This window comes from Hemiscyllium ocellatum, chromosome 17, assembly GCF_020745735.1.
Source record: "Hemiscyllium ocellatum isolate sHemOce1 chromosome 17, sHemOce1.pat.X.cur, whole genome shotgun sequence".
Lineage (NCBI taxonomy): Eukaryota > Metazoa > Chordata > Chondrichthyes > Orectolobiformes > Hemiscylliidae > Hemiscyllium > Hemiscyllium ocellatum.
The window spans coordinates 35,172,075-35,197,863 of record NC_083417.1 but is presented as its reverse complement, the minus strand read 5'-3'; the positions used below and the strand labels follow the sequence as shown (position 1 = coordinate 35,197,863).

At 41.2% G+C, this 25,789-nt stretch overlaps 1 protein-coding gene across 4 annotated transcripts in view; it reads right to left on the bottom strand.

Annotated features, from left to right (window-relative positions):
* ankrd27 (ankyrin repeat domain 27 (VPS9 domain)) overlaps positions 1-25,789 on the bottom strand; it is a 93,281-nt gene that overhangs the window by 4,449 nt on the left and 63,043 nt on the right. For all 4 annotated transcript variants that reach the window (XM_060837663.1, XM_060837664.1, XM_060837666.1 and 1 more), the window contains 4 exons: positions 17,794-17,910; positions 16,757-16,954; positions 8,248-8,367; positions 6,908-7,081 (listed from right to left, as the gene is read on the bottom strand). In XM_060837663.1, the coding sequence (XP_060693646.1) occupies positions 6,908-7,081; positions 8,248-8,367; positions 16,757-16,954; positions 17,794-17,910 (609 nt within the window). The remainder of the gene's footprint in view (positions 1-6,907; positions 7,082-8,247; positions 8,368-16,756; positions 16,955-17,793; positions 17,911-25,789) is intronic.

The window sequence follows — 25,789 nt, the reverse complement described above, 5'->3', positions numbered from 1 at the left end:
CTTCAATATTTAATATTCAGTATGACTTTAATCCAGATTAAAGTCATCACTTTATATGCAACAAATCATGGCTGAATTATACCTCAACATCATTTGTGCATCTTCTCTACACTTCTTTATACTTACAATAATCCATCAATGGAAATTTAATTTGGCCAAATATCCACAGCCTTGTCAGGAAAGTGCTCCAGCCAGTGCATGAAAGTGCTTCTCAATTTTGTGCTTAAATAGTCTAACATTAATTTCAGATGCGTCCCTTTGTTTTGGATGCTCTCAAATAGAATACTTTATCTGAATCCACTATTTACTCTTTCATAATTTAAAAGACTTGATTAGATAACCCCTCAACCTTTCAAACACAAAAGGAATACAAAATACAACTGACCCTCATAACCCAACTCTCTTTGACAACCTGCATTTACACATCTCCTTAAACACAGCACTGGGAAAGGCTTCAGGGGTAAACCACAAGGAACAATCCGAAGTAGGGGGCCCCAAAGATAGATTGTTGTTATCTACAACCTTGTTCTGGCAGCTCCTGCGACAGCACTGGTACCAACCAAACTGTAACAGCTCTGCTGTTCCTTTGGATTAGCCAGTGTTGTGGAGAGGGGGAACGTGCTTCATGGTCAACAGCTTGTCCCTATACCACACCGCCTAGGCTGACATCCTACCACTACTGTAGCTGGAGAGGACACTCCACCCGCTTCACCTGTGACGTCGACACAACACTAGGGGGCAGCAGATACTGGTTTTATGTCATTGCAAGATCAGCGTAGAACACAATGCCAGGGGTATCAACCGTAGGAGGGATTTTCGGATCCCACTGGACAGCTATCACCCGCCTCAACCTACTATCCTCACTGGGTGCATGGGGATTAGGAATTATCCTGACAGATTGTAATCATTGCACCAAACAATAAAAGAAAAACAAACAAAAACAAACACCTCTAAAAATGAGAAGATGGAATGTCTGGACAATGATGTCTCAAGGCCACTCAAACCCTCCAGGACAACAGCGACTCTAGGAAATCAGCTATCATAAATAACAAGCTCAAGAGACTCACTGTGGGTTATAGCCACCCTCCAGGAAACAAGGCTGACCGAGGTGGGTTCATTGAAAGAGAAGGACTACATGTTTTACTGGCTGGGGAAGGGCTCCGAGAGCACAGGGTCGGCTTCGCAGTGACAAACAGTCTGATGAACACAGGAGAACCAGGCAGCAATGGCTCAGAGCGACTCATGACTCTTCACCTCAACTCCACCTCAGTCACCCTTGTCAGTGTGTATACCCCAACACTGTCCTCCACATCAGACACATAGGACAAGTTCTACAACAATCTCGCTGCCCTCATTAGCAGCTTCCCTAGGGAGGAGTAGCTTGTTCTTCTGGGTGACTTCAACGCCAGAGTGGGTGCAGACCATGACTTGTGGCCCTCCTGCCTTGGGCATTTTGGTGTGGGCAAAGTGAATGAGAACAGACAGCGACTGCTTGAGCTGTGCACTTACCATGATTTGTGCATCACTAACTCCTACTTCCAGACCAAACCTCAGCACAAGAATTCCTGGGGAGACACCAACTCGATTGGATTCTAGTTAGGCACACCGCCAAACATGTTCTTCACACTCGCTCTTACCACAGTGCTGACTGTCATATAGACCGCTACTTGGTGTTTTGCAAGATTAAGCTGCAACCTAAGAGATTCCATCACAGTAAGCAACAGGGGAACCCTCGCATCAACTTCAGCAAGAGTCCAAGCCAGACCTTACGCAGCAGTTCTCAGAGGCTTCCAAGAGAGAACTCAGCGCCTCGTGACACAGAGACTCCGCCACAGAGAAGAGAGATACCTTTCGAGATACTGTGTACCTCACATCCCTGGCCATCTTTGGAAAGAAGAACTCCAAGACACACCTCTGGTTTGAGGCTAAGGTAATTGAGATGACCCCCATACAAGCGGCCAGCTAACAGGAAGCGCCTGCAGATTCTCAGAGCTGCCAGAAACAAGGTTCAGCAGACTGCCAGATATTGTGCTAACGAGCACTGGACACAGCTAAGTGAGGGAATTCAGACGGCCGCTTTAATGGGGAACATTAGGGGAATGTGCAGAGGCATTAAGGAGGCACGAGGACCAGCGCAGAATAAGACAGCCCTCGTCAAATCCTCTACTGGGGAAGTAATCACAGACAAAGGCCAGCAGATGGAGAGGTGGGTTGAACACTACCCTGATCTCCACTCCAGAGAGTAATAAGCGTCTGCTTCAGTACTTGATGCCATCATGTGCTTGCCAACCATGGACGAGCTAGATGCAGAGCCATCAGTAGAAGAGCTCAGCAAGGCCATTGGCAGCCTGGTCTCAGGGAAGGCCCTGGGAAGTGACGGGATTCCTCCTGATCTGATTAAGTGCAGCAAGATTAGCTTCCTGCTCCCATTACATAAAGTCCTCTGTCAGTGCTAGCAAGAAGGAGCTGCACTGCAGGCCATGCGGGATGCCAAGATCATTGCCCTCTTTAAGAACAAGGGCAAGAGAAGCGACTACAACACCTACACAGAGGCATCTCTCTCCTCAACACTGTCAGCAAAGCATTTGCTTGGGTCATCTTAACTCGCTGCAGAAATTTGCAGAACGTGTATACCCAGAGACACAATGCGGCTTCCGAGCTGAAAAGGTCGAGAGTAGACATGATCTTCTTCCTTTGCCAACTGCAGGAAAAGTGCAGAGAACAGAAAATGCCCCTACATGCTTCTTTCATTGACCTTACCAAGGCGTTCAACCTGGTCAGCAGAAACAGCCTTTCCAAGGTTCTCCTGAAGACTGACTGCCACCAAAACTGCTCAGTATGATAGAATTCTTCCACAGTAACATGAGGGGAACAGTGTGGTTCTATAGCAGCTCTTTTGAGCCCTCAACATCAGCAATGGCGTCAAACAAGGCTGCGTCCTCGCTCCCACACCGAGATTTTTTTTGGTTGTGCTCCTGAACCATGCCTTTGGCACCCCAACGGAGGGGATTTACTTAAGCACTAGAACAGATGGCAGGCTCTTCAACCTGGTCCACCTCTCAGCCAAGACTAAAGTAAGCATGGCACTCATCAGGGACATGCTGTTTGCCAATGATGCCACAGTTGCAACACACACCCAGCAGGAACTCCAGTTACTGGTAGACCGCCTCTCTTACACTTGCAAGGATTTCAGACTGACTGAGTCTGAAGAAGACCAGCATCCTGGGACACTGCCGGTTATCACCATCGACGACTACAAACTCAGTGTCGTCCATCAGTTTACGTGCCTTGGCTCTTCCATCAGTGACCACCTCTCCTTGGACATAGATTGACAAGAGGATCAGGAAAGCAGCCTCAACTCTTGCTCACCTCTCAATTAGAGTATGGACAAATCCCAAGCTGACACTGAAGAAAAAGATGTCAGTCTACAATGCCTGCAACATAAGCACACTGTTGTATGGCAGTGAAACGTGGACTACATATGCCAGACAGAAGAGAAGACTGAACACCTTCCACTTAAGGAGTATCCGCCATATCTTGGCAAGACAGTGTCCGATGCAGTGGTCCTATCTTGTGCTGGCTTTCCCCAGCATGTACACTCTGCCCAGGCAGCGGAGGCTGCACTAGCTGGGCCACGTCCATTGCATGGAAGATGGTCGCATCCCAAAGGATAACCTTCATGGAGAGCCTGCTTCTGGGAAGAGACCCACCAGGGCATCCCCAGCTGCACTACAAGGATGTCTACATGAGAGACATGAAAGTGCTTGATACCGTTACAGAGTCCTGGGAATGGCTTGCAGCTGACTACATCAAGATGGAAAAACACCGTGAACCAACACCTCAAAACAGGGGAAAAGCAGCTGATGAGCGCAGCAGCAGACAAGCGGGCACATAGAAAGTAGTACAGCAGCTCGAGCAGATGAACCATGACAGAGATTAGCCTTCTGCAACCGGGACTGTCACTCCAGCATTGGTCTCTTCAGTCAAAAGTGACACTGCGTCAGGGAAGTAGAAAGCCATAACAATGAGGATGCAACCCATGGTCAGCCATGGCGAAAAGGGGCCTCACATAACATAGCAAAATATTCCACATGCTCACAGTTTAATATCAAGCCAAATAAATATTTATTCAGAGAGGTGACAAAGTCAGATTAAAAAAGATAGTTCTGAGGAATCCTCATTCTGACGATACAATACGATAGTGCTTCTAAGGCCGACATACATCATTCCTAAGATTTAGTATCAAAGAGCAGACCACATGGAATGTGAGGCAATGAACATCTCCAAGAGAAAATCTAAATCTCTCCTTGACATGCAATTGCATTAACATCACTGAATCCCCCACAACCAACAAGCTGGAGGTTACCAGCTGGACCTGCCACTTAAATACTCGTCAGTGGATACAGTAGCAGGTCAAAGGCTGGGAATACTGCAGTGAGTAACTCACTTTCTGACTCCATCTACATGGCACAGCTCACACAGCAGTCAGGAGCTTGATGGAATACTCCCAAATGGATGAGTTGGATGAATACAGTGCCCAACATTCAAAAACGTTGATACCATTCAGGCCAAAGCAGCCCACATGATCGGTACCACATCCACAAACATTCAATCCCTCCGCACCAATGCACAGTAGCAGTGAGTGTTCAAACTACAAGTGTGTACAAAACCCATAGCCATTACCATTCAGAAGGAACTACACCAACTGCAAGTTCCATTCCAAACTCATCATCCTTACTTGGGATGACAGCACTGTTCCTTCAGTGACATTAGGTCAAAATCCAGGAATTTCCACCCTAATGGCATTGTGGGTTAGCTTACAGCAAATGGACTGCAACAGTTCAAAGCAGCAGCCACCTTCTCCAGGGCATGGGCAACCAAGCTGCTCCAGCCAGCGACAGCCACAACCCAGCAATGAACAATAAAGCAGCACATTCATAGGTGTTTGACATTCTGCAGGGATCAATGATTACATCTCCCTATAACCACCCCTCCACCCTCCCCTTAAGGGAGAATTACAAACACCTCTAATTACATATTCAAACTTTGGAAACTAGCATGTAAACTTGATCGATTGAGCGATCAAACTGATGAAAAATTACAAAAACAGGTTGCTAATTGCCTAGAGACAGTATCTATGTTACAATCACAACCAAGCAATTGCAGGAAAATAAAAGCTACAAATCTTGGGTTAGCAGTACATTGGCAATAAATAATTCAAAACGAGCCTACACTTCAGTAAAGTGCAACATTTCTGGTATAGCCTGTGAAATATTTTTTAAACTATCAAACACTATAAAATGAAAGAAAAATCAATTAGCCGATTTACCAACTGCTGATAGCATCGTATAGTACCACCGTGTAACAGAAAAACATCCCTGCAGTACAATATTCATATTTAATGATTCAACAACTGAAGTAGAAGATTCAAATTAAATTTGGAAAAAAACAGATGTGCAATAAAGAATACACAGGCATCCTCAAATAGCACAGAGTAAATTGCAGCAAATCTCATTTGTGGAAGTAATAAGTTACCATTTATAAACTACAAAGATCACTTATTAATTCTCATGAAATTATTCCATTTATATAGTACAGAGCTTATACACTTTCCACAGTAAAATAGATAGTCTAGTCAAGGCTAACTGTTCATTTCTTTTCTACTTTTGTGAATGTTGAATCCTGAAACAGTGCTGCTCCACAAAAAATTTAGTTTGTTTTTGGAAATGAATATAAAGCAAGCTGTAGCTTAAAGCTAGAAAACTGTGGCTAACCAATTTCTCTTGTGTGTATTTTAGCCAGTAAAATTCTTTGACAGATTTTCAACATGAAAGCAATGCAATGTCCAATATCCAAGTTCAAGAGGGAGAATTAGAAAAATACCATTGCAATTTCCGAAAGGAAATCCAGAAGTGCACTATAAGCCAACAAATGGTATATCTGGGTGTGACAAATAATATTCTATTTGAAGGCCACCCAAAGTGAAAAAGCTCATGAAATGAAATTAATCATCAAGCATAACAGATTTTTTCCCCAAACTTTTATTCCCAACAAATATCAAAAATATTACTTCAACAGTCAACAGATGATTCTCATCTGACTCTAAGATTAAGCTCAGATCGTTTTCCATGTGCTTCTTCCAGTTGTCAATGATAAGTCATATCATTAAACAACACAAAATGTTCATCAATTAGAGAAACAGGGTTGCTTGGAACAGAAGAGTAAATCTAGATGCTGAAGATGTGAACTTAAGGCCCTACTGGTAACAGAATGTAAATACAACACACAAATATAATTATTCTGAAGGAGAATCGAAACTAACTCTCCACAGATGCAGCCAGAGTTGTTGAGTTTCTCCAGCTTTGTGTTTGTGCTTAATTACAGCATAACAATTTACACTAGCAGTCTCAATAATTAACATGGACATTAGAATTTATAATGAGACATTACTCAAAAGTGAGACAAAAATGTGATAATGGGAAGGAAAGTTTCATGGACAGAAACTAAATACAGACGCAGTTTTAAAAAAACCTGGATGAGGAAACAAAGTAAGGTTCAGAATTTAACTAGTCCTTCTCCATAGTTTCAGCAACTTGCCATTTTTGTTTCTTTCTAAAGTTGGACTAACATGTGAAAAAGCTTTTTGATTAGTTGGAATGCAATGGTCTCACTAAACAGCTTTGTGATGGTTCAGAAATCATTTCCCACAAGCAGATTAAATGGCAACTGTCTAGGAAATTGGTTATACACTTGAAAAACCATCATTTGAAAGGCTATTTAGAAAGAGGAGAGAAGAGGAAATAATGGATTGCTTGTTATAAAAACCTGGCAGAGGACAGATGTTAACATGGCCTTTTTCTGCAGGATTTTATGATTCCTAAGTGAAATGACAGTTACAAGCTTTTACCTTCCCACAGACTTCCTCAGCACAATCAACTGGAGTGCACTGCTGCTTATTTCGCAAATTGACCGATGCTCCGTTGCACAAAAGTAGATTCACCAGCGCTCCGTGTTTTCCCTTTACAGCCTCATGCAGAGCAGTATTTCCTTGGTTGTTGGCAAGATTAACATTGGCACCATGCTGGAGAGTTTTCAGAGTAAGCAGATTTTAAAAACACCTCACCAAGTCTCAGAACAGTATGCACACATTAACAAGTCAAACAAAGCAGCAAAATTCCTCAATTATATTTCCTATTAGTAGTGGTGTGGTGACTATGCTACTAGCAATGATCTTAATTTCTGTGTCGTGATCATTAAATCCGTACAGTGTGGAAGCAGGCCATTCAGCCCATCAAATCCACACTGGCCCAAGAAGAGCATGCCACCCAGACCTTCCTCCCTACCCTATCCCTGTAATCCTGCATTTCCTGTGGCTAATCCACCTAAGTCTGCACATTCCTGGACAGTGGGAGGAATCCAGAGCACCTGAAGGAAATCCACACAGACACTGGAAGACGACGACTGTTTAGGAGTTTGCACTCGAGGGCAGAATCGAACCCAGGTCCCTGGGACTGTGAGGCAGCAGTGCTAACCATTGAGCCATCATTCTGCCCATAAGTGCTTCATCGTGGCGATAAGGCTAGCATTGTGTGCCAATTTGGAAAAGCTGCTTGACCTTTACACAGCAAACTAAAAATTGACTGAAAAACAATGAAAAATTGCTGAGAACATTCTGCATTTAATTTTCTAAACTCAAGAGGAGCAAGTACATGGAAACAAAGTTGTGCAAAGGCAGAATACATGCATTCTGAAGTCAAAATATGTCTAAGTATCACCTTGTAGTTATATACCTTGCCTACCCTCAAGATATCCTGAAAGCTCACTGCCAATGAATTATTTTAAGCTTACTAATGTAGGGAAACCTGGCAACCAATTTAAGTATAATAAGGTTCCATAAACAACAATAAATGATCAACTAATGTGTTTTACTGGTGCTGCTTGACAGACAGGAACACAACCCTGCTCCTCTTTAAACAGAGTCATGGGTTACAGAAGCCTGAAGGGTTAAATAGGGCCAAGGTATCACATCTCCTCTCATCGAGTGCAACACACTCTCAGTACTCCACTGAAGTGTCACTTTAGATTGCGGACTGAAGTCTATGGAGTGGAGCTTAGGCCTGGGGTTATTACATCCTGACCTAGGGTAGATGTTACCAACTGAGCCAAGCCAATAGTTTAAAGCAGGTTTTAACTGCTTTAGAGGAACAGCCTCAAAAGAACATATTTCAGGCAAATTGGTGTTCTTACCTCCAGCAACAACTCGGCAATTTCCAGATGTCCTTGAAGGCAGGCGTGGAGCAATGATGTATTACCATACACATCTTTCTTATTTAATTTTGCATTATAATTCAGCAAGTATTGAACTATCTGTTTAAGAAAACATAACACTTTTTGTAATTTTTCATTACTGAAATGCAATGCTATGTTTTCATTTGACTTTTTTTTTATTAAGTATGAAAAGGTGATTCTAAATTTGTACCTAGTATTGGTTAGGTGACAAATTAAGCGTTATATACAATTCCGGGGATCCCATTACCAGAATGATGGTAAGGATATAATAGATACATTGGAATGACAGAATTCTTGACAATTGCTGAGGGAACTGTATTGAAGATGCCAAAGGCAATCATTTATATTGAGTGATACCCATCTCCATGTACCAACATGCCAAACTGACCATCTTGATCTTTTCGCCGTCAAGAATAAAACAACTATTGACTAATGTTTTGTTTTCCAAGATGCAATTCTGCAGATATTTTTGTCTTTATTGGTTTTTGTCTGGTTATTTAAAAGGGGAAATATTTATACTTTAATATTTCCAAAGTGGCCGAGCAGAGGCTGATAGCTAAGTTCGGTACCCATAGGGAGGGCCTCAACCGGGACCTTGGGTTCATGTCACATTACAGGTGATCACCATTGCACTACACACACACACCCCAACCCCCACCCCAGACAGACACACACAGGGAAAGACTCACATGCGCACAATATTTTGTGTGGTGAATTTGTACTTGCAGAGTTACATTCATGCAGTTTTTGAGCAAAGTGCAATGTGGGCGGCACAGTGGTTAGCACTGCGGCCTCACAGCGCCAGAGACCCGGGTTCAATTCCCACCTCAGGCAACTGACTGTGTGAAGTTTGCACGTTCTCCCCGTGTCTGCGTGGGTTTCCTCCGGGTGCTCCAGTTTTCTCCCACAGTCCAAAGATGTGCGGGTCAGGTGAATTGGCCATGCTAAATTGCCCGTAGTGTTAGGTAAGGGGTAAATGTAGGGGTACGGGTGAGTTGCACGGGTCAGTGTGGACTTGTTGGGCCGAAGGGCCTGTTTCCACACTGTAAGTAATCTAAAAGCGTTCATGTAGAACTCTGAGCTCAAAAACTGCATGAATTTATGTAAAACTCTGTTATCTCACTTTTTAGATTAGATTTTAGATTAATCTAAACATAACAGCTAACCTGAGAATGCAACTTTTAAAAAAAGGGTTTTGTGATTTACCCATGAAAGACGTGAAACTATCACTGTATTCTAACAGATGAAAGGCTTAACAGGCAATCAATTTTTCAATGTATAATTTCAGTTACATCACACTGCAAATTTTTGCTATAAATCCTGTGTTACAATCGAGCCCTCCACAATCACCTGATGAAGGAGCGTCGTTCCGAAAGTTAGTGTGCTTCTAATTAAACACATGAAACCAGTGTTGCTGGGCTAGGAAAAGCACAGGAAAGCCAGACACGAAAGCATAAGCCTAGAAGTTCTGTTGGCATCGTACCAGACAGCACAGTGGAAGCTAGAAAGCTGCATCAGAATGCACAAGCTGATCAGAGTTTCATTAAGGAGGAAGTGCCAGATCTGCTTAAAACATACATTGCAACGGTAAAGTTTATTCCCATAGGCCAGGAGTAGCAGGTAAAGGGGTTACAATATTAAGGGACACAGGATCCTCTCAGTCTGTGATGCTAAAGGATAAGGAGATATGTACTCCTGAGAGACTATTGCCAGAAAAGATACTGGTAACAGTAATTCATGGTGAGACAAAGTGTGCTCAATTATGTAAAGGGAGGCTAGAGTGGAGAATTTGTGGTAGGAGTGCTGGACAAACTCTCAGCTCCAGGAATACAACTTGTCCTTGTGAATAATATCGCTTATTCACTGGCTGGCACACTGCCTACTCTCGTTGAAAAGACAGTAGAGACGCAGGCAACTAAAGCAATGCAGGAAGCTTATCCAGGAATCTTCCCCGATTATGTAGTAACGAGATCACAGAGTCACAAATTGAAAAAGAGATCAAAAGGGTACAGATAAAGAAGGTGAAGTGACATTAGCAGAGACTGTGTTTTATCAGTTAAGTGGGACAGAGCAGGAGCAAATAGATAAACATGCAAATATCTTTACCTCTGCAAAACTTTGAGTTGCAGCAGAAAAATGAAAATTTAAAATAGTTGTATCAAAAGGCATGTACAGAGGAAGAGTCTGAATGCATCCCCGTGTGTTATCTGAAAAATTATGCCTTAATGAGGAAATGGAGACCATCACATATTCAAGCAGATTAGATTGGGTTAGGAAGTTTACCGAAGACATGCAGATTGACGGAGGAGTTGTGGATAGTGTGGAGGACTGCTGTAGGTTGCAACAGGACATTGACAGGATGCAGCGCTGGGCTAATAAGTGGTAGATAAGGTTCAACCTTAAAAAGTGTGATGGGATTTGTTTTGGAAAGTTGCATTTGAATAGAGAATACAGAGATAAAGGCAGAATTCTTGGCAATGGGGAGGAACAGAGGGATCTTAGGGTCCATGTCCATAGGTCCCACAAAATTGTCACTCAAGCAGGTTAGAAATGGGCAGAATTTCACCAAATTGTGTTGCATAGAAAGGAGGTGTAGCAAATGGCACATGAGCTACCACTTGGAGGTCATTTAGGGGTGAGGAAAAAACAGGCTGAAATACAACATTTTTACTGGCCTGGACTACACAAGGATGTAGTTGAATTTTGCCAGACATGTCACACATGTCAGGTAACTGGAAAACCACAGGCAGGAACAAAACCTGCACCTTTAATAACTAACCCCTGCATTTGAGGAACCTTTTATAAGAGTCATCACTGATTACATAAATCCCCAGCTAAAAGGATTGTAGAAAAACTTACTCAAATTTTTTTTTAAAAAAACTAGATACAGACTACCAATAGAGATAGTCAGATAAGGGTCAAACGTTTACATCCAAACTGTTCAAGGAAGTTATGGACAGCTTAGGCAGAGAACGATTCAAATCTACTGTGTACCATGCAGAATCGCAGGGAGCGCTAGGAAGATGGCATCAAACACTAAAGACCATGTTGAGGCCTTATAATCTGGCTTATCCAGATGATTGGGATAAGGGAGTCCCATTTGTGCTTTTTGCAATCAGAGATGCACCAAATGAATCGACCAAATTCAATCCATTTGAATGAGTTTTTGGACATGAAGTGAGAGGACCACTAAAATTGATTAAAGAGACCACACATTTGGACGATGTCTCAAAGTTTAAAGAACAATTAAAATAGAGCTGGGGAGTTGGCTAGACAGCATTTAAAAGTATCACAGCATGCAATGAAACAGGAAGCGGATAGGAAATCAAAAATGCGTAATTTTGCTATTGGGCAGAAGGTATTTGTGTTACTTCCAGTAATAGGTGAACCTCTAAAAGCAACATTTAATGGATGTTATCAAATCGGAAGAAAATTGAGAGGGGTAAACTACTTGATAAGGATTCCAGACAAGAGAAAAAAATCTCAGCGCGTTGTCATTTGAATATGCTCAAAAGCTACTCTAACAGGGAAGGAAATCAAGAGGAGAAGGCGTTAATGATTACAGCACAGAAGAAAATACCAAGTTCAGAGAATTCGGAATTGGGCATTTCACAAATTAAATTGGACAATGAGAAAGTTGTCAAAAATTGGGATAAATTATTGGGTTACCTTCCTGAGAAAAATCAAAAGGACCTGAAAGATTATTAATAGTTGTGTTTTATGTAAATATAGGAGATGCTGTTCCAATTAAGTAACATCCTTATAGGCATAACCCTCTAAAGTTGACACAGGTTCAGAAGGAGATAGAACGCATGCTCCAAGATGCATAGTTGAACTGAGTTACAGTGATGAGCTCACCCACAGTCATGGTGCCCAAAGCCAGATGGTACCCAACAGTTGTGTGGACTATCGCAGAGTCAATGCCGTTACAAAGACTGATGCATATCCAATTCCTCTGTTGGAATACAGTGTTGAAAAGTGGGACAAACAACTTACATTTCTAAGTTGGACTTGCTCAGAGGCTCCTGGCAAATACCTCAGTCAGAGAAAGCAAAGGCAATTTCGGTTTTCATAACACCAAATGGACTGTACCAGTTCAAAGTCGTGCCATCTGGTATGAAAAACACACCAGCCACATGTCAAAGACTAACTAATCAGGTTATAGCCTGATTATCCAATTTTGTTGTGTACACTGATGACCTTGGTGGTTTTTAGTCACACGCAGAAGAAATATTTACAATATTTAATCAGACTTGTTGATTGACTTCAGAAGGCAGGCTTGGTGGTAAACCCAGTCAAAAGTGAATTTGCCAAAACCCCAAGTCACCTTGCTGGGCCATGTTGCTGGACAAAGACAAATGGCCCCACAGGATGCGAAAACGCAAGTAAATGGGAATTTCCAAGACCATCGACAAAAAGAGCTGCAGTATGATTCCTGAGATTGAATGGATTAGATCGCAAATTTGTGCTGAATTTTAGCAGTGTAGTAGCTCCATTCAATGAATTACTAAAGAAAAGCAAGCAGCTTCAGTGGACAGCAGACTGTCAGAAAGCATTTGACACCCTGAAGACTCTGTTAACCACTGCCCCGGTATTAGCCACACCCGATTACACAAAGCCTTTCAAGGTGGATATCGATGCCAGCAATTTTGGTGTACGGTGCTGTGCTCCGCTCCTACAGGAAGATGACGAAAAGATAGGTAGGCCTATCGGGTATTTCTCCAGGAAACTGAATGCTCATCAGTAGAAACATTCGACGGTTGAGAAACAAACTTTAAGTTTGGTGTTGGGCACTACAACATTTCAGCGTTCATATTACCAGCCACGCATCCGAGACAATCGTATACACTAACCGTGAATTTCTCTACAAATGTCAATAGGTTAAGGTAAAAAATGCCAGACTGTTGAAATGAAGCTTGTTATTGCAGCTATTCAATTTGACAATTGTGCAGTGGCAGGTCAAGAATACTTGATTGCTGATGAATTGCTGAGACTAAAATGAGCTATTGGAGGTGTTTAATGGTGAGAGTAGCATAGACTGAATCCAAATATAATTGTGCATGTTTGCTTGTGCATTGTCAGTTTAGTGTGTGTGTGTGTGTGTGTGTGTGTGTGTGTGTGTGTGTGTGTGTGTGTGTGTGTGTGTGTGTATTTTTTTTTAAAAAAGAGGTTTTAAAATTGAAGCTATCTTTGGATATTGATGGTTCATCTTATTTTAAAAAGGGAGGTGGTATCACAAGAGTGGTTCTGTTCCAAGGTTACTATGTCCTTTTTTCAGAAGGGTAATAAAACAGCTCAGTCTCTGAATTGGCTGAGCCAGTGCAGGGATGAATGGTTTATTAGGGCCCTTGCTATCTACCCCTTAACAGATGACAGCATAGGCCCAAGGCTTTCATGTTTTAGAAATAGCTTGCATACTGAAATGGGAGTGGCTAGTCCCAGCAGTTGAGGGTTTTGGGGCAGTTCAGCAGTTGTGTGTGTGTGTGTGTGTGTGTGTGTGTGTGTGTGTGTGTGTGTGTGTGTGTGTGTGTGTAGGTTGCTGGAGTCAGCCACAGTTGATACTGGAATCTTTCTCTCTCCTTCTGCCCTAACTTTGACCTGTAAGCCTCAGTTTCATTTTTACTCTGATTAAGGTGCTTGTTTATTGGAACTGTTGCATGTATTTTCGGAATATCATAATTTAGCCGGGTTTGGATAGGATGAGAAAATGCTGGAAAATCTCAGGTCTGGCAGCATCTCGAAGGAGAGAAAAGAGCTGACATTGAGTCTAACTGACCCTTTGTTTAAAAAAAAGAAAGAGCTTTGACAAAGAGTCAGTTAGACTCAAAATATCAGCTCTTTTCTCTCCTTACAGTTGCTGCTAGACCTGCTGAGATTTTCCAGCATTCTCTCTTTTGGTTTCAGATTCCAGCATCCGCAGTAATTTGCTTTTATTTGGACAGGATGAATTAGGCAGTATTCATTTTTTTGTTCTGTGCTTCATTACATAATTTTGTCAATAAATTTTAATTTGTTTAAGACTGGCAGACGACCCAGCTAATTTATAACAGGAATATCCACTATACAGCTAGCTAAACAAATAGCAAAGTTATGGTCTGGGCTACCTGTTTAAAGTGTTTTGAGGGGCCTGGCCTAGTCCATAATAGTGTTAATCAGTTTTGTTGAATAATCATTAATTTTGTTTTGTTATTTACTAAAAAAAACCGGTTGATGCACCACTTGTTCTAAACCTGATGTAAAAGTATAAAAGTTGATGAGAGAGGCATACAGCGATACAGACTTACATTCTCAAGTCATGACAACAGGTTTACAAACCCCAATCAAAAGGTGAGGAACGAAATGAGACATTAGAAGAATTCTTTTTATGCAGAAGTATTATGCAAGTTTGAATAGTTTACTCAAGAAAGAGACTTTATTAATTAGAAATAATTTTAATAACAAATAGAAGGCCCAGGAAAATGCAATTAGAGTTCAGTTCAAATTGAAGAGCAAGCATTGAGTCTTACAGCCTTCTGCTACCCTGTAAGTTGTACAATTGAGTATTTGTTAGTCAATGCAAAGAGAAAACACAGAAGAATACCAGTTATTTTAATAAGGAATGTTGTGAAAATCAGTCCAATTTTCTCTCAGGTTTCATCAGCAAGGTGAGAATTTCACTATTAAGTGAAGACCACATTTGCATGAATTACTGTCTCATTAAAACCTAATCACCTCATTAATAGATAAGTTGCTATTATCTCTGGTATTGATGAGAAACAAGATGGTGGCAATTTCCTCATTGGAAAGTCAGCTGTAACCCAACACCTCCATGTTAGCCAGCATTATCCAAAAACTTAAGGCATGTGCCCTGGGCAGCAGCTGCCTCCATCTGTAAAGGAGCAGCATCAGTAATGCTGCCTCACCACATTATCATGGAAGATCTTGGAATAACCGATAGCAGTTCAGAACCTCAGAACTACACTTTGGAGCTCATCAACACCTTACATTGTAATGTTGTTGCCAGGTTGGCACCATCTCAAACACCAAAACCATCTCAGGGCTCTCAAAAGCAATAAATAAACTGCAAATGCTTGAAATTTTGAAACAAACACAGAATGTGGAGAAACTCAACATCCATGGAACAGAGAGAAAGAGAGTTAATGTTTAGAGTCCTGTATGACTCTTCAGAAATTCTGCAGCTTACGCTGCAAACACTACATGTGCTTCAACCAAATGGCCATGTCAGAGTGTCTAAATAATCCTTAGTCCGCTCAATGGAGACTATAGTCAGACTGGGGGCTACACTATCCTCAGTCAGAAAAGGAGATGCAGTGCTCGGAGTGAGGAGGAAGTGCAGGGGCAAAAACAACAGAGTTTGGAGGGGTGGTTAGACAAGAACCATTGAGGGGAAATCTTGCAGGCAGTAATGAGGGTGGTAGCCTATGAGCCATGGTGGGAGGTGGATACACTGACAGAATTAGTGTAAGTGGGTGGTAGTGAATACAAGATGGTGCCACTTACCTTGGGGAGTGCAGAAGGTCGTTAAACTTTCTTGTAAGATGAATGCACATTCCGGTCAGAACATGGACACCACATTGTGGCAATATCAGACGAGGTCTGTAATGTCAGTTTGCAGATTTCTCCTCTGGTGATCATGGACAGAGGAGATGACCCTGTTCTCCACCACCCCATCACTATTTGCAAAGTAGAGTGCCAACTTGCCACACTCAGCCATTCGGAATTAACAGCAACACACCAAGGGCAGTACCAGGCTGACAGTATTTAATATGGTACACAGCTGGGGTTTAAGAATGGCACCCATAACATGAACTGTAATGTCCCAGGGCATTCACAAACACTTCCACTAATTGATACTGGCCTTTATACCTAGACAACTCGACTACAAGGATGCAGAAGTTATGCTGCAGTTATACAAAACCCTGGTTAGAGTCCAATTAGCGTACCAACAGCAGATCTGGGCATCATACCTCAGAGAGGGTGCAACATGAGTTTATAAGTTATGAGGAGAGATTTTATAAATTAGGCCTGTTTCCTCTAGAATTGGGATGGTTAAGGGGTAATTTGGATTGAAGTCTTCAAGATATTAACAGTAAAAGACAGAAGATAAACTCTTCCCACTGCTTGGTGATTCTAGAATGAGGGGACACAGTCTGAGAATTAGGGCTAGACTATTCAGGAGAGACGTTAGGAAGCACTTCGACACAGAGTGGTAGATGTTTGGAACTCATTTCCATAAATGGCAGAGGACATTGGATCAGTTACCAATCTGAGATCAGTAAATTTTTGTGAAGCCAAGGTATTAAGGAATATGGGCCAAAGGCAGATATATGGAGTGAGGCTGCATATTAGCTATGATCTCATTGGATGGTAGAACAGGCTCAAGGAGTTGAATGGCCTACTTTTGTCTCTAAGTAATGAATACAGTGTGATACTGAAATTCAATACAGGTTATTTTCTCTTTGCTTACCTGGAGGTCATTGTGTTGGCAAGCCAGGTGAAGTGGTGTTGCATTATGGGAATTCTTTGTATTGGCATTGGCACCATGGCGCAGTAGAAGTGAGACCAGGTCAAAGTGCCCATGCAGAGAAGCCACATGTAACGGAGTAAAACCATCTTGATTGGCAGAATTCACACTCAGACCATTGACAGTAACACTGGAAAGTTTCTATGGAGATCAAATTAGTTATTAGCCTTTCATGATTAACATTGCGCAATACACACAAGTGTTCAGTTTTAAGTCTCCCCATTTAAAGCTTTCTCACTTAAAATGTCTTATGTCACCTCATGCCATTCCATACTGCCTCATTGTGCCTTGCATCATCACATCACTAGCATGGGCACTACAATGGATGCCACTATAACTGTGCCCTGCAATCAAAGATTACCTTTCTCCAAACAGTTCACTGCTGAAGTCACTGATTAAAAATGAAGTTTACTTCAAAGTTCAAATTTTCTCTGCAGTTTATATCCATCATAGCAGAGGAACCGCCATGGTCTTAGCTTTTTAGAAGTAATTCTCTAGCTTACTATATTCTACAGACATTTACTCATACAGATACAATAGTTGAGGAATCTGCAGTACAGGTCAACTACAAATTTCTTTAAAGACTTATTTTTGTCACTGATGTTTTCCTGTTTTTGTATCACTTGTTACTTCTGCTAAGGATGCACAGTAAAAGACATGCATGGCACAATATTTTAAATCTAACAGTGGTTTTTATATCTCCTTTTACGTCACAACTGTAGAGAAATATATGCTTACATTACACTGCCTACTTTATTAAAACAATGAATAATAGAAAATAAGAGAAAATTATCTGAGTGTTACAGATCAGGCAGAATTTTTTAGAAGAGAGCATGTGTTAAGTTTTCCCAATTTCCAATAATTCCACATTTCAGGCAACCTTATTATAGACATTTCTCCAGTAAATCAAGAGCTGCATTTTGGATTGAACATACACCTCAGTTATTAGAAGCGATTACTTTGCAGGAAAAAGCACATACCTTTTGTGCCGGTTCACACTTTGGACATTGACACAAAGGATGACAGAAATCTGATTTCAACATAAGGCCTTCCTCTTCCTCCGGATCTTCGTCCATCCATTCTAACAAATATCGAACCTACAATGAACACAAAAGAGGTAATCTTCAAAGCAGAAGGGGTGGAGATAGGGGAGCAATCTGCTGGATCCACTGAAGCTTTTTCAGCAGAAAATAAGGAAGTCACCTGATCACAATTCATCTGAAGCCAAAATTCCATAATAGTGACGCAATCAGGTGGGAAAGACAAATAGACTCCCTTCCTTTCAACCACCCTAGTTGACTGCAATAAACTCTTCCCAGCAAGAGACTACGATTCTTTGGGTCTGACCCATCTCCCACGTTTCAGTGTTTGGCCCTCTCTTCCCTCCCACAAGAATGATAGGGTCTCCTTGTCCTCACCTACCATCCCACAAGTATCCGCAGCCAGAGGATCATTAGCTGCCATTTCCGCCACCTCCAGTGGGATGCCACAACCAGACACATATTCCCCTCCCTTTCCTCGTCAGCCTTTCGCAGGGACCGTTCCCTCTGGGACACCCTTATCCACTCCTCCTTCACTCCCAGAAAACTCCCCACAGTATCTTTCCCTGCAACATGTCAATTTACTTCCTCCCTCCTCAGTATCTAAATGCCCAAACACACCTTCAAGGTAAAGTAGCACTTTACCTGCCCTTCACACAATTTGGTCTACTGCATTCGCTGCTCACCCTCAAACTATTTTCTGCATAAAATCCAACCTTTTGCGAGCCACCATCCGTTCTGAAGAAGGGTCTGTGGACCTGAAATATTAGCTATAATTTCCTTCCATAGACGCAGCCAGACTGCTAAGCTTTCCCAACAATGTGTTTTCGATAGTTAAAAGTTTATTATTGCTAATCGGAGATAAACAATGCAATGTCAAGTACACAGCTTTTGGATAATTTCACACAGGTAAAACGTTATTACTGGATAATACTATTGTTCTTCAGTCGATGTCTTAGACCATCAAGAGTAGAAAATATTGTAGTTAATCTCTGGAGTGAGGGCAGAAGGGAGGGCATATGCTTGAGAGAGTAACAGAGAGATCACATGCATGAAAAAGTGTGCAAGAGAAAATGCACAAGAGAGATGGCATGGGAGAGGGTGAAGGAGAGGGAGAGACAGAGACAGAGACAGAGACATGAGGGAGGGCCTGCGCGCAAGTGAGTCGCACACCAGATAGTGTACCCACGCGAGAGCTTCCAATAAATTAAAGTGTGACTTCCCTTCCACAAAACCATGTTCAGTCTGCCCGATTTTCTTGAGCTTATCCAAATGCCCTGCTATGTCATCTTTAATAATAGCTTCTAGCATTTTTCCAATCGTAGATGTTATGCTAACTGTCCCATGGTTTTCTGCTGTGTCTCCCATCCTTTTTTGAATAAAAGAAGTTTGTTATAAGTCAACCAAATGGCACCATCACAAATCAAGGGAGTTTCTGAAAATTAAAATTAATTCATCTACTATCTCACTAGCCCTGGTATGGAGTCCTTCAAGACCTCGACACTTCTCAGACCGCAGCTCCAACAATCTTCAGGGTATCACTTCTCTGGTGATTGCGGTTTTCCGGAGTTCCTTCCTTAATGCCATTTCCTCATTTAAGACCAGTGCAAAATATCAGTGATCAGCCATCTCTATTTTCCAGCATTAATTCCCTAGTCTCATTTTCAACAGAATCAAAACTCACGTTTATAACTCCTTTCTTTAAAATAAAAAAAATGCATAAACTCAGTATTTGCTTTAAATTTCTCAGCGCGTTGTCCATATAAATTTTTTGCCACTTTAGAATGTATCTATTCTGTGCATTCTAAAATACTTCCTTAAATATCTGCTAGTGCATTTCCATTGAGCTATTCTTTAACCTAATGAGACAATTCATTTTAGTCAGCTCTGCTCTCATGCCCTCAATGTTCTTAGTTACATTTTAAAAACACAGTTTCAAAACCAGGCTGCTCTGCCTCAAATTGAATGCAAAATTCAAATCATTTCATGGCTATTGATACCCTGCGGTGCCATTAATATGATATTATTAAGTAGTCCTATCTCATTTTATAGTTTCAGGTCTAATGGTTGACTCCATTAGTGATTCTGTGGCTCAAATTTCCACACGACACCAGTTTAATTCAGGTGGAATCGAATTAAACAGCACAAAGTTTAACTGAACTTTAAGCAGAAGTGAATTGCCACAATAAGTAACTTATGTATCTGTGACCCCTTTGTAATAATTCAATAGTACTTTTCCCTAATGCCTCCTCATCCCCATCCACCTGTGTCTCCAGGTATGAATAGCAGATTTCTGTTGGTGGGTAATTACTCCCCGAGCAGAATCTCCAGACCTATTTAATGAATCGCCTCCAGTCGATGATATTTTCTACCTTTCTGGATAGACAGGCTGAACATCTTATTCAATTTCCAATGACTACAGCAGGAGGAGATAAATTTTTAAATGAGGTATTCCCACCCACAGTGAAACATGAAAAGATACACTATTTTGATGATGCAAGATACATCCACTTTAATTGCCCACTTACAATGAACACAAAACAAAAGTCAGAGGTATATAGCATGGAAAGAGACTATTTGGCTCAACATATCGTGCCAACCAAGTTTTCTAAACTGAACTGGTCCCATTTGCCTACATTTGACCCTTATTTCTCTAAACCTTTCCTAACCATGTACCTGTCCAAATGGGTTGTAAACATTGTAATTGCACCATTTGCACTGACAGCTCATTCCGTACACACACCACTCTCTGCATGAAAAACGTGCCCCTCAGTTCCCTTTTAAATATTACTGCTCTAACCTTAAACATATGCCCTCTAGTTTTGGGCTCCCTTACACTTGGCTATTCATTCAATCAATGCCCCTCATGATTTCATAAACCTCTCAAAAGGTCACCCCTCAGCCTCTGATGTGTCAAGGAGAAAAGTCCCAGCGTGTCCACCCTCTTTTTTTAGAACTCAAACCTTTCAGTCTCAGTATTATCCCTACATTTCCTTTTTTCACCCTTTCCAATCTCTCAAACTTGATTGGGTTCTTTGAGGAAGTGACCAAAAAGGATGGATGAACGCAGAGCAATCCATATGAAGAACTTATTGCAAATGCTTGGCAGATATAGTTCATATAAATTATTTTTTGGAAAGAAATCCACTCATTATCAAGAGAAATTATTTTCAAATCAACACCCGGATTAGCATGAGACGACAATCAGTTCCACATTTTGAGCATTTGAAATGTCCCTGAATGCAGGGAGAAGACTCATTAAGTCAGAGGTTTCTAAGTAAATTTGACAAAGCTGACACCAAAAGATCTAGGTTGAAGTCCCACCTGAAGTGTTTCATGACATATTAAAGCAAGTCAAATTATCCTCCACTCCCCCCAAAAACAAAAGGTGCCTACATTTCAGGTTGACTGACTGGTTGAAATCTTAATTGACACTGAACCAGAGCTACTGCAGAGATTTGTATCAAGAGCAATTTTGCTACGGATGTTTGATGTCACACCTTGGTCAAATGCTGACTGGCAATCACCCTCATTCAACCTCGAGAATTCAGCTCTTCTGTCCACATGAGAGCATGGCAGTAATAAAGGCACAAGCTGAATAACTCTTCAGAGAACCCAAACAGAGCTGGAGTTGCCAGATTATCACTCACTGATATTTGAAAACACTTCAGCTACACCTTCCATCATCATGCTGATGCCCAACATCTTGTACAGGCTGTTCCTGGGTTGTAAGAGGCTTCCATTCTGAAATCTGTTCAATAGACAATAGGTGCAGGAGTAGACCATTCTGCCCTTTGAACCTGCACCACTATTCAACATGATCATGGCTGATCATCCTTAATCAGTATCCTGTTCCTGCCTTATCTCCATAACCCTTGATTCTACTATCCTTGAGAGCTCTATCCAACTCTTTCTTAAATGAATCCAGAGACTGGGCCTCCACTGCCCTCTGGGGCAGAGCATTCCACACAGCCACCACTCTCTGGGTGAAGAAGTTTCTCCCCATCTGTCCTAAATGGTCTACCCCGTATTTTTAAGCTGTGTCCTCTGGTTCGGCACTCACCCATCAGCGGAAACATGTTTCCTGCCTCCAGAGTGTCCAATCCTTTTAATAGTCTTATGTCTCAATCAGATCCCCTCTCAATATTCTAAACTCAAGTTATACAAGCCCAGTCGCTCCAGTCTTTCAGCATAAGGCAGTCACGCCATTCCAGGAATTGACCTCATTCATAAATATATTTGTACACAAGTTGGAACACAATTCAGGACAATGTAAAGCAGTTATTCATAACTTCAGTAAATGTTCAAATGTTGGCTCTTTAAAGTTACAACACAATAGGGGCTTGCATTCCTAAGTACGAGAGTCTGCATGTTGGATGTTTATAAACATGGGACTCCTGTATATGTTTAACTTTTACTTGAGCAAATGAAGCAGCACAATATCTAATTTTAAAAAGTGGACAGCTTTATTCTACAGGGAATACATGCAAAACTAATTGGTCAGGTCTATCGTACACAAACTAACCTCCTGTTATATTAAAAGATATAAAGTGTGCTCTCTACACTAAGCTTAGCTTATTCCTGTTTTCCAAATTACTAATCTTTCTTTTACTGTAATTAATTATAAAAGCTTGCTGTGTTAAGTAAAGGACAGGAGGAGAGCAGGATATTAAGTCTCCATTCAATAAATTAAACATGAATTCCTGCAGTTTAATTAGTCATCACTGTTTTCTCTTCAGTTGAAGACACTGTTAATGCCTTTAGAGTGTGGATTTCCAGGATAATGGAAAGGTTAACAGAGGGCCATTTAAAACAGCTACTCTGCTGTGTTTTCTCATTTCCAATCTAGATACTAATTATAATAAATAACTATGACTGAACATTTATGTGGCAGTTTTCCATTTAAACTTGCACTATACTCAGCCGAATGGTCCAAAATATACTGATGCAGTAATTCACTAATTTTACAAAGCAAAATAATGCACCTTTAATTAAAAGAATAAATAAAAATGTTGTAGATCATTAAACTACACATCAACTACATTGCCCATGCTACCACATGAGTACACAAGCACTTTGGGACAGCTAATGAAAAATATTTATTCAACCTTATAAAGCTGGAAATTTGAGTGCATGCTGTTTGGACGTTTTAAAAATGTTTTATTTGCGCTTCAAGGCTTCCTCAACAATAACATGCATCAAGATGGTACTCTGTTCCAATACATAATAATTGGCACTAGTCAAATCAGAATGCACAACAATTTAACAGACCAATAAAACTTCTTTTACAAAAGAGAAATAATCAAAATTAATTTGCAATTTATTTCTGGTCTGGTCACAAAATCCAAACTTCTGCAATTTCATTCTTTGGGACTACATTAACTCGCGCTCAGTTGATAGCACACTTTCCTTCAAATCAGGTGGTTTCTGGTTCAAATTTGACTCTAGGAGGTGAACACAAAAATCTAAGCTGATCTCGTACTAAAGTGGGGACTCCACTGCTGAAGGCACCATCTCTTAAATGCAAGTTTCAAAAAAGGAAGTGATAAAAACAGGGTAAAATTGTCAGCAGAATAAGGAGTCAGACTAGGTCTATGCTAGAGATAAGAGTAACAATAGTGAACTGGGGAAATCCATGCATTCACCTGCTGACTTCCCCAAAATCCTTTCTATGGAGCTGGAGGCTGCCATAACCAATGTGGTCAGTATGGAAGTGAAAAGAAGAGACTGTCAGAACCAAATTAGCCATAAACCGGGACTGAAGGTGATCAGAACCAAGTTGAATCAGAAACTTTTAAAACAAAGGAGATGTTGTGGCCACTGCTCATCACATACCAGTTAGAAACAAAGAAACAACGTTTTATAGTAGTTATTGAAAGTCAATGAGAGAGTTTATCTGTCAAGAATTTTGGCTCTGAAGCGTTTTACCTTCAAATTAATAATACAATATTAATAAAAACCTAAAACAATTTAAAGTTTATTTGAAGACACCATAAAATATTCTGAGGTGCAGCATTGACTGAAATTCAATTTTTTTTCCACAGTTAGTAACAGTTGTTATAAGGAAGTTTCCTAATGGAGTTGGAGTATTTCTGTCACATCACAAACTACCAAGTTATAAAGTAGAATAGGTCGGTATTATTTTAAAAGAAATTTCACAGAAATTACCATACTGAGGATTTTACTATGCTGTAGGACATAACCCTTGGTCTATTTGTGGGCAAGTGGTGTCATATTGTTACAACTTTGACAGTTTTTCAGCTTATTAATATGCATTTGCTGAAAATTCATTAATACATAATAATGAGAAGAAAGTTTGGCATGAAGTAAATTTACAAGAGCAAGGGGGTGTGGTGGATAGCAGTTTTAGGAAGGAAGAAGAGTTGCAGATACACACAGTCACATAGGTGGGTTAACTGCAGGAAAGCTAAGAGAGGAAGGCAGGTAGTGCAGGAGTCTTCTGTGGCTATCCCCATTTCAAACAGGCATGCTGTTTTGGTAATGTAGGGAGTGATGGATTCTCAGGGGAATGTAGCACGAACAGACAAATCTCTGGTATGGAGACTGGCTGTAATGCAATGAAGGGTACGTTGGGTTCCAAGAGATCAATTGTGTTAGGGAACTCTCTAGTCCAAGGCAAGACAGACGTTTGTGGCCAGCAGAGAGAAAAAAAAAATCAGAATGATGTGTTGCCTCCCTGGTGCTACGAGCAAGGATGTCTCAGAGAGGGTGCAGAATGTTCAAGTGGGAAGAAGGGCCAGCAGGTCATTGTATACATTGGAACCAATGACAGAGGAAGGGAAAAGGATGACTTCATAAAGGGAGGAGAGAGTGAGAGAGTTTAGGCAGGAATTTAAAAAGGAGATCCTCAAGAGTGATAATATCTGGATTACTCCCAGTGCTATGAGCTAGTGAGAGCAGGAATAGGAGGATAGAGCAAATGAATGCATGGCTGAGGAGCTGGTGCATGGGAGAAGGATTCACATTTTTGGATCATTGGAATCTCTTCTGGGGGTAGACATGACCTGTACAAGAAGGACGGATTGCACCTAAATTGGAAGGGGACTAATATACTGGCAGGGAGATTTGCTCGAGCTGCTCAGGAGGATTTAAAACTATTAAAGTGGGGGGAGATAGTGAGGAAAGAGATCAATCTGAGACTGGTACAGTTGAGAAAAGAAGTCAGTCAAAACAGTCAGGGCAGGCAGGAACAAGGCAGGACTGATAAACTAAACTGCATTTATTTCAATGCAAGTGGCCTAACAGGGAAGGCAGATGAACTCGGCATGGTTAGGATCATGGGACTGGGATATCATAGCAATTATTGAAACATGGTTCAGGGATGGGCAGTACTGGCAGCTTAACGTTCCAGGATATAAATGCTACAGGAAGGACAGAAAGGGAGGCAAGAGAGGAGGGGGAGTGGCATTTTTGATAAGGGATAGCATTACAGTTGTGCTGAGGGAGGATATTCCCGGAAATACATCCGGGGAAGATATTTGGCTTGAACTCAAAAAGAAGAAAGGGATGATCACCTTATTGGGATTGTATTTATAGACCCCTAATAGTCAGAGGGAAAGTGAGAAACAAAGTTGTAAGATGACCTCAGTTATCTGGAAGAATAATAGGGTGGTTATGGTTGGGATTTTAACACTGACAGTTCCAGTCCATGTTTGGAAAGTTAACGGTTTAGATGGAAAGGCATTTATTAAGTGTGTACAAAAAAATTTTCTGATTTACTATGTGGATGCACCTATTACAGAAGGTGGAAAACGTGACCTACTCATGGGAAATACGGCAGGGCAAGTGACAGAGGTGTCAGTGGGGGAGCATTTGGGGACAACGACCATAATTCTATTAGTTTTAAAATGGTGATGGTAAAGGATAGACCAATTTTGAAGTTCAAAATTGAAGAAAGGCTAATTTTGACAGTATT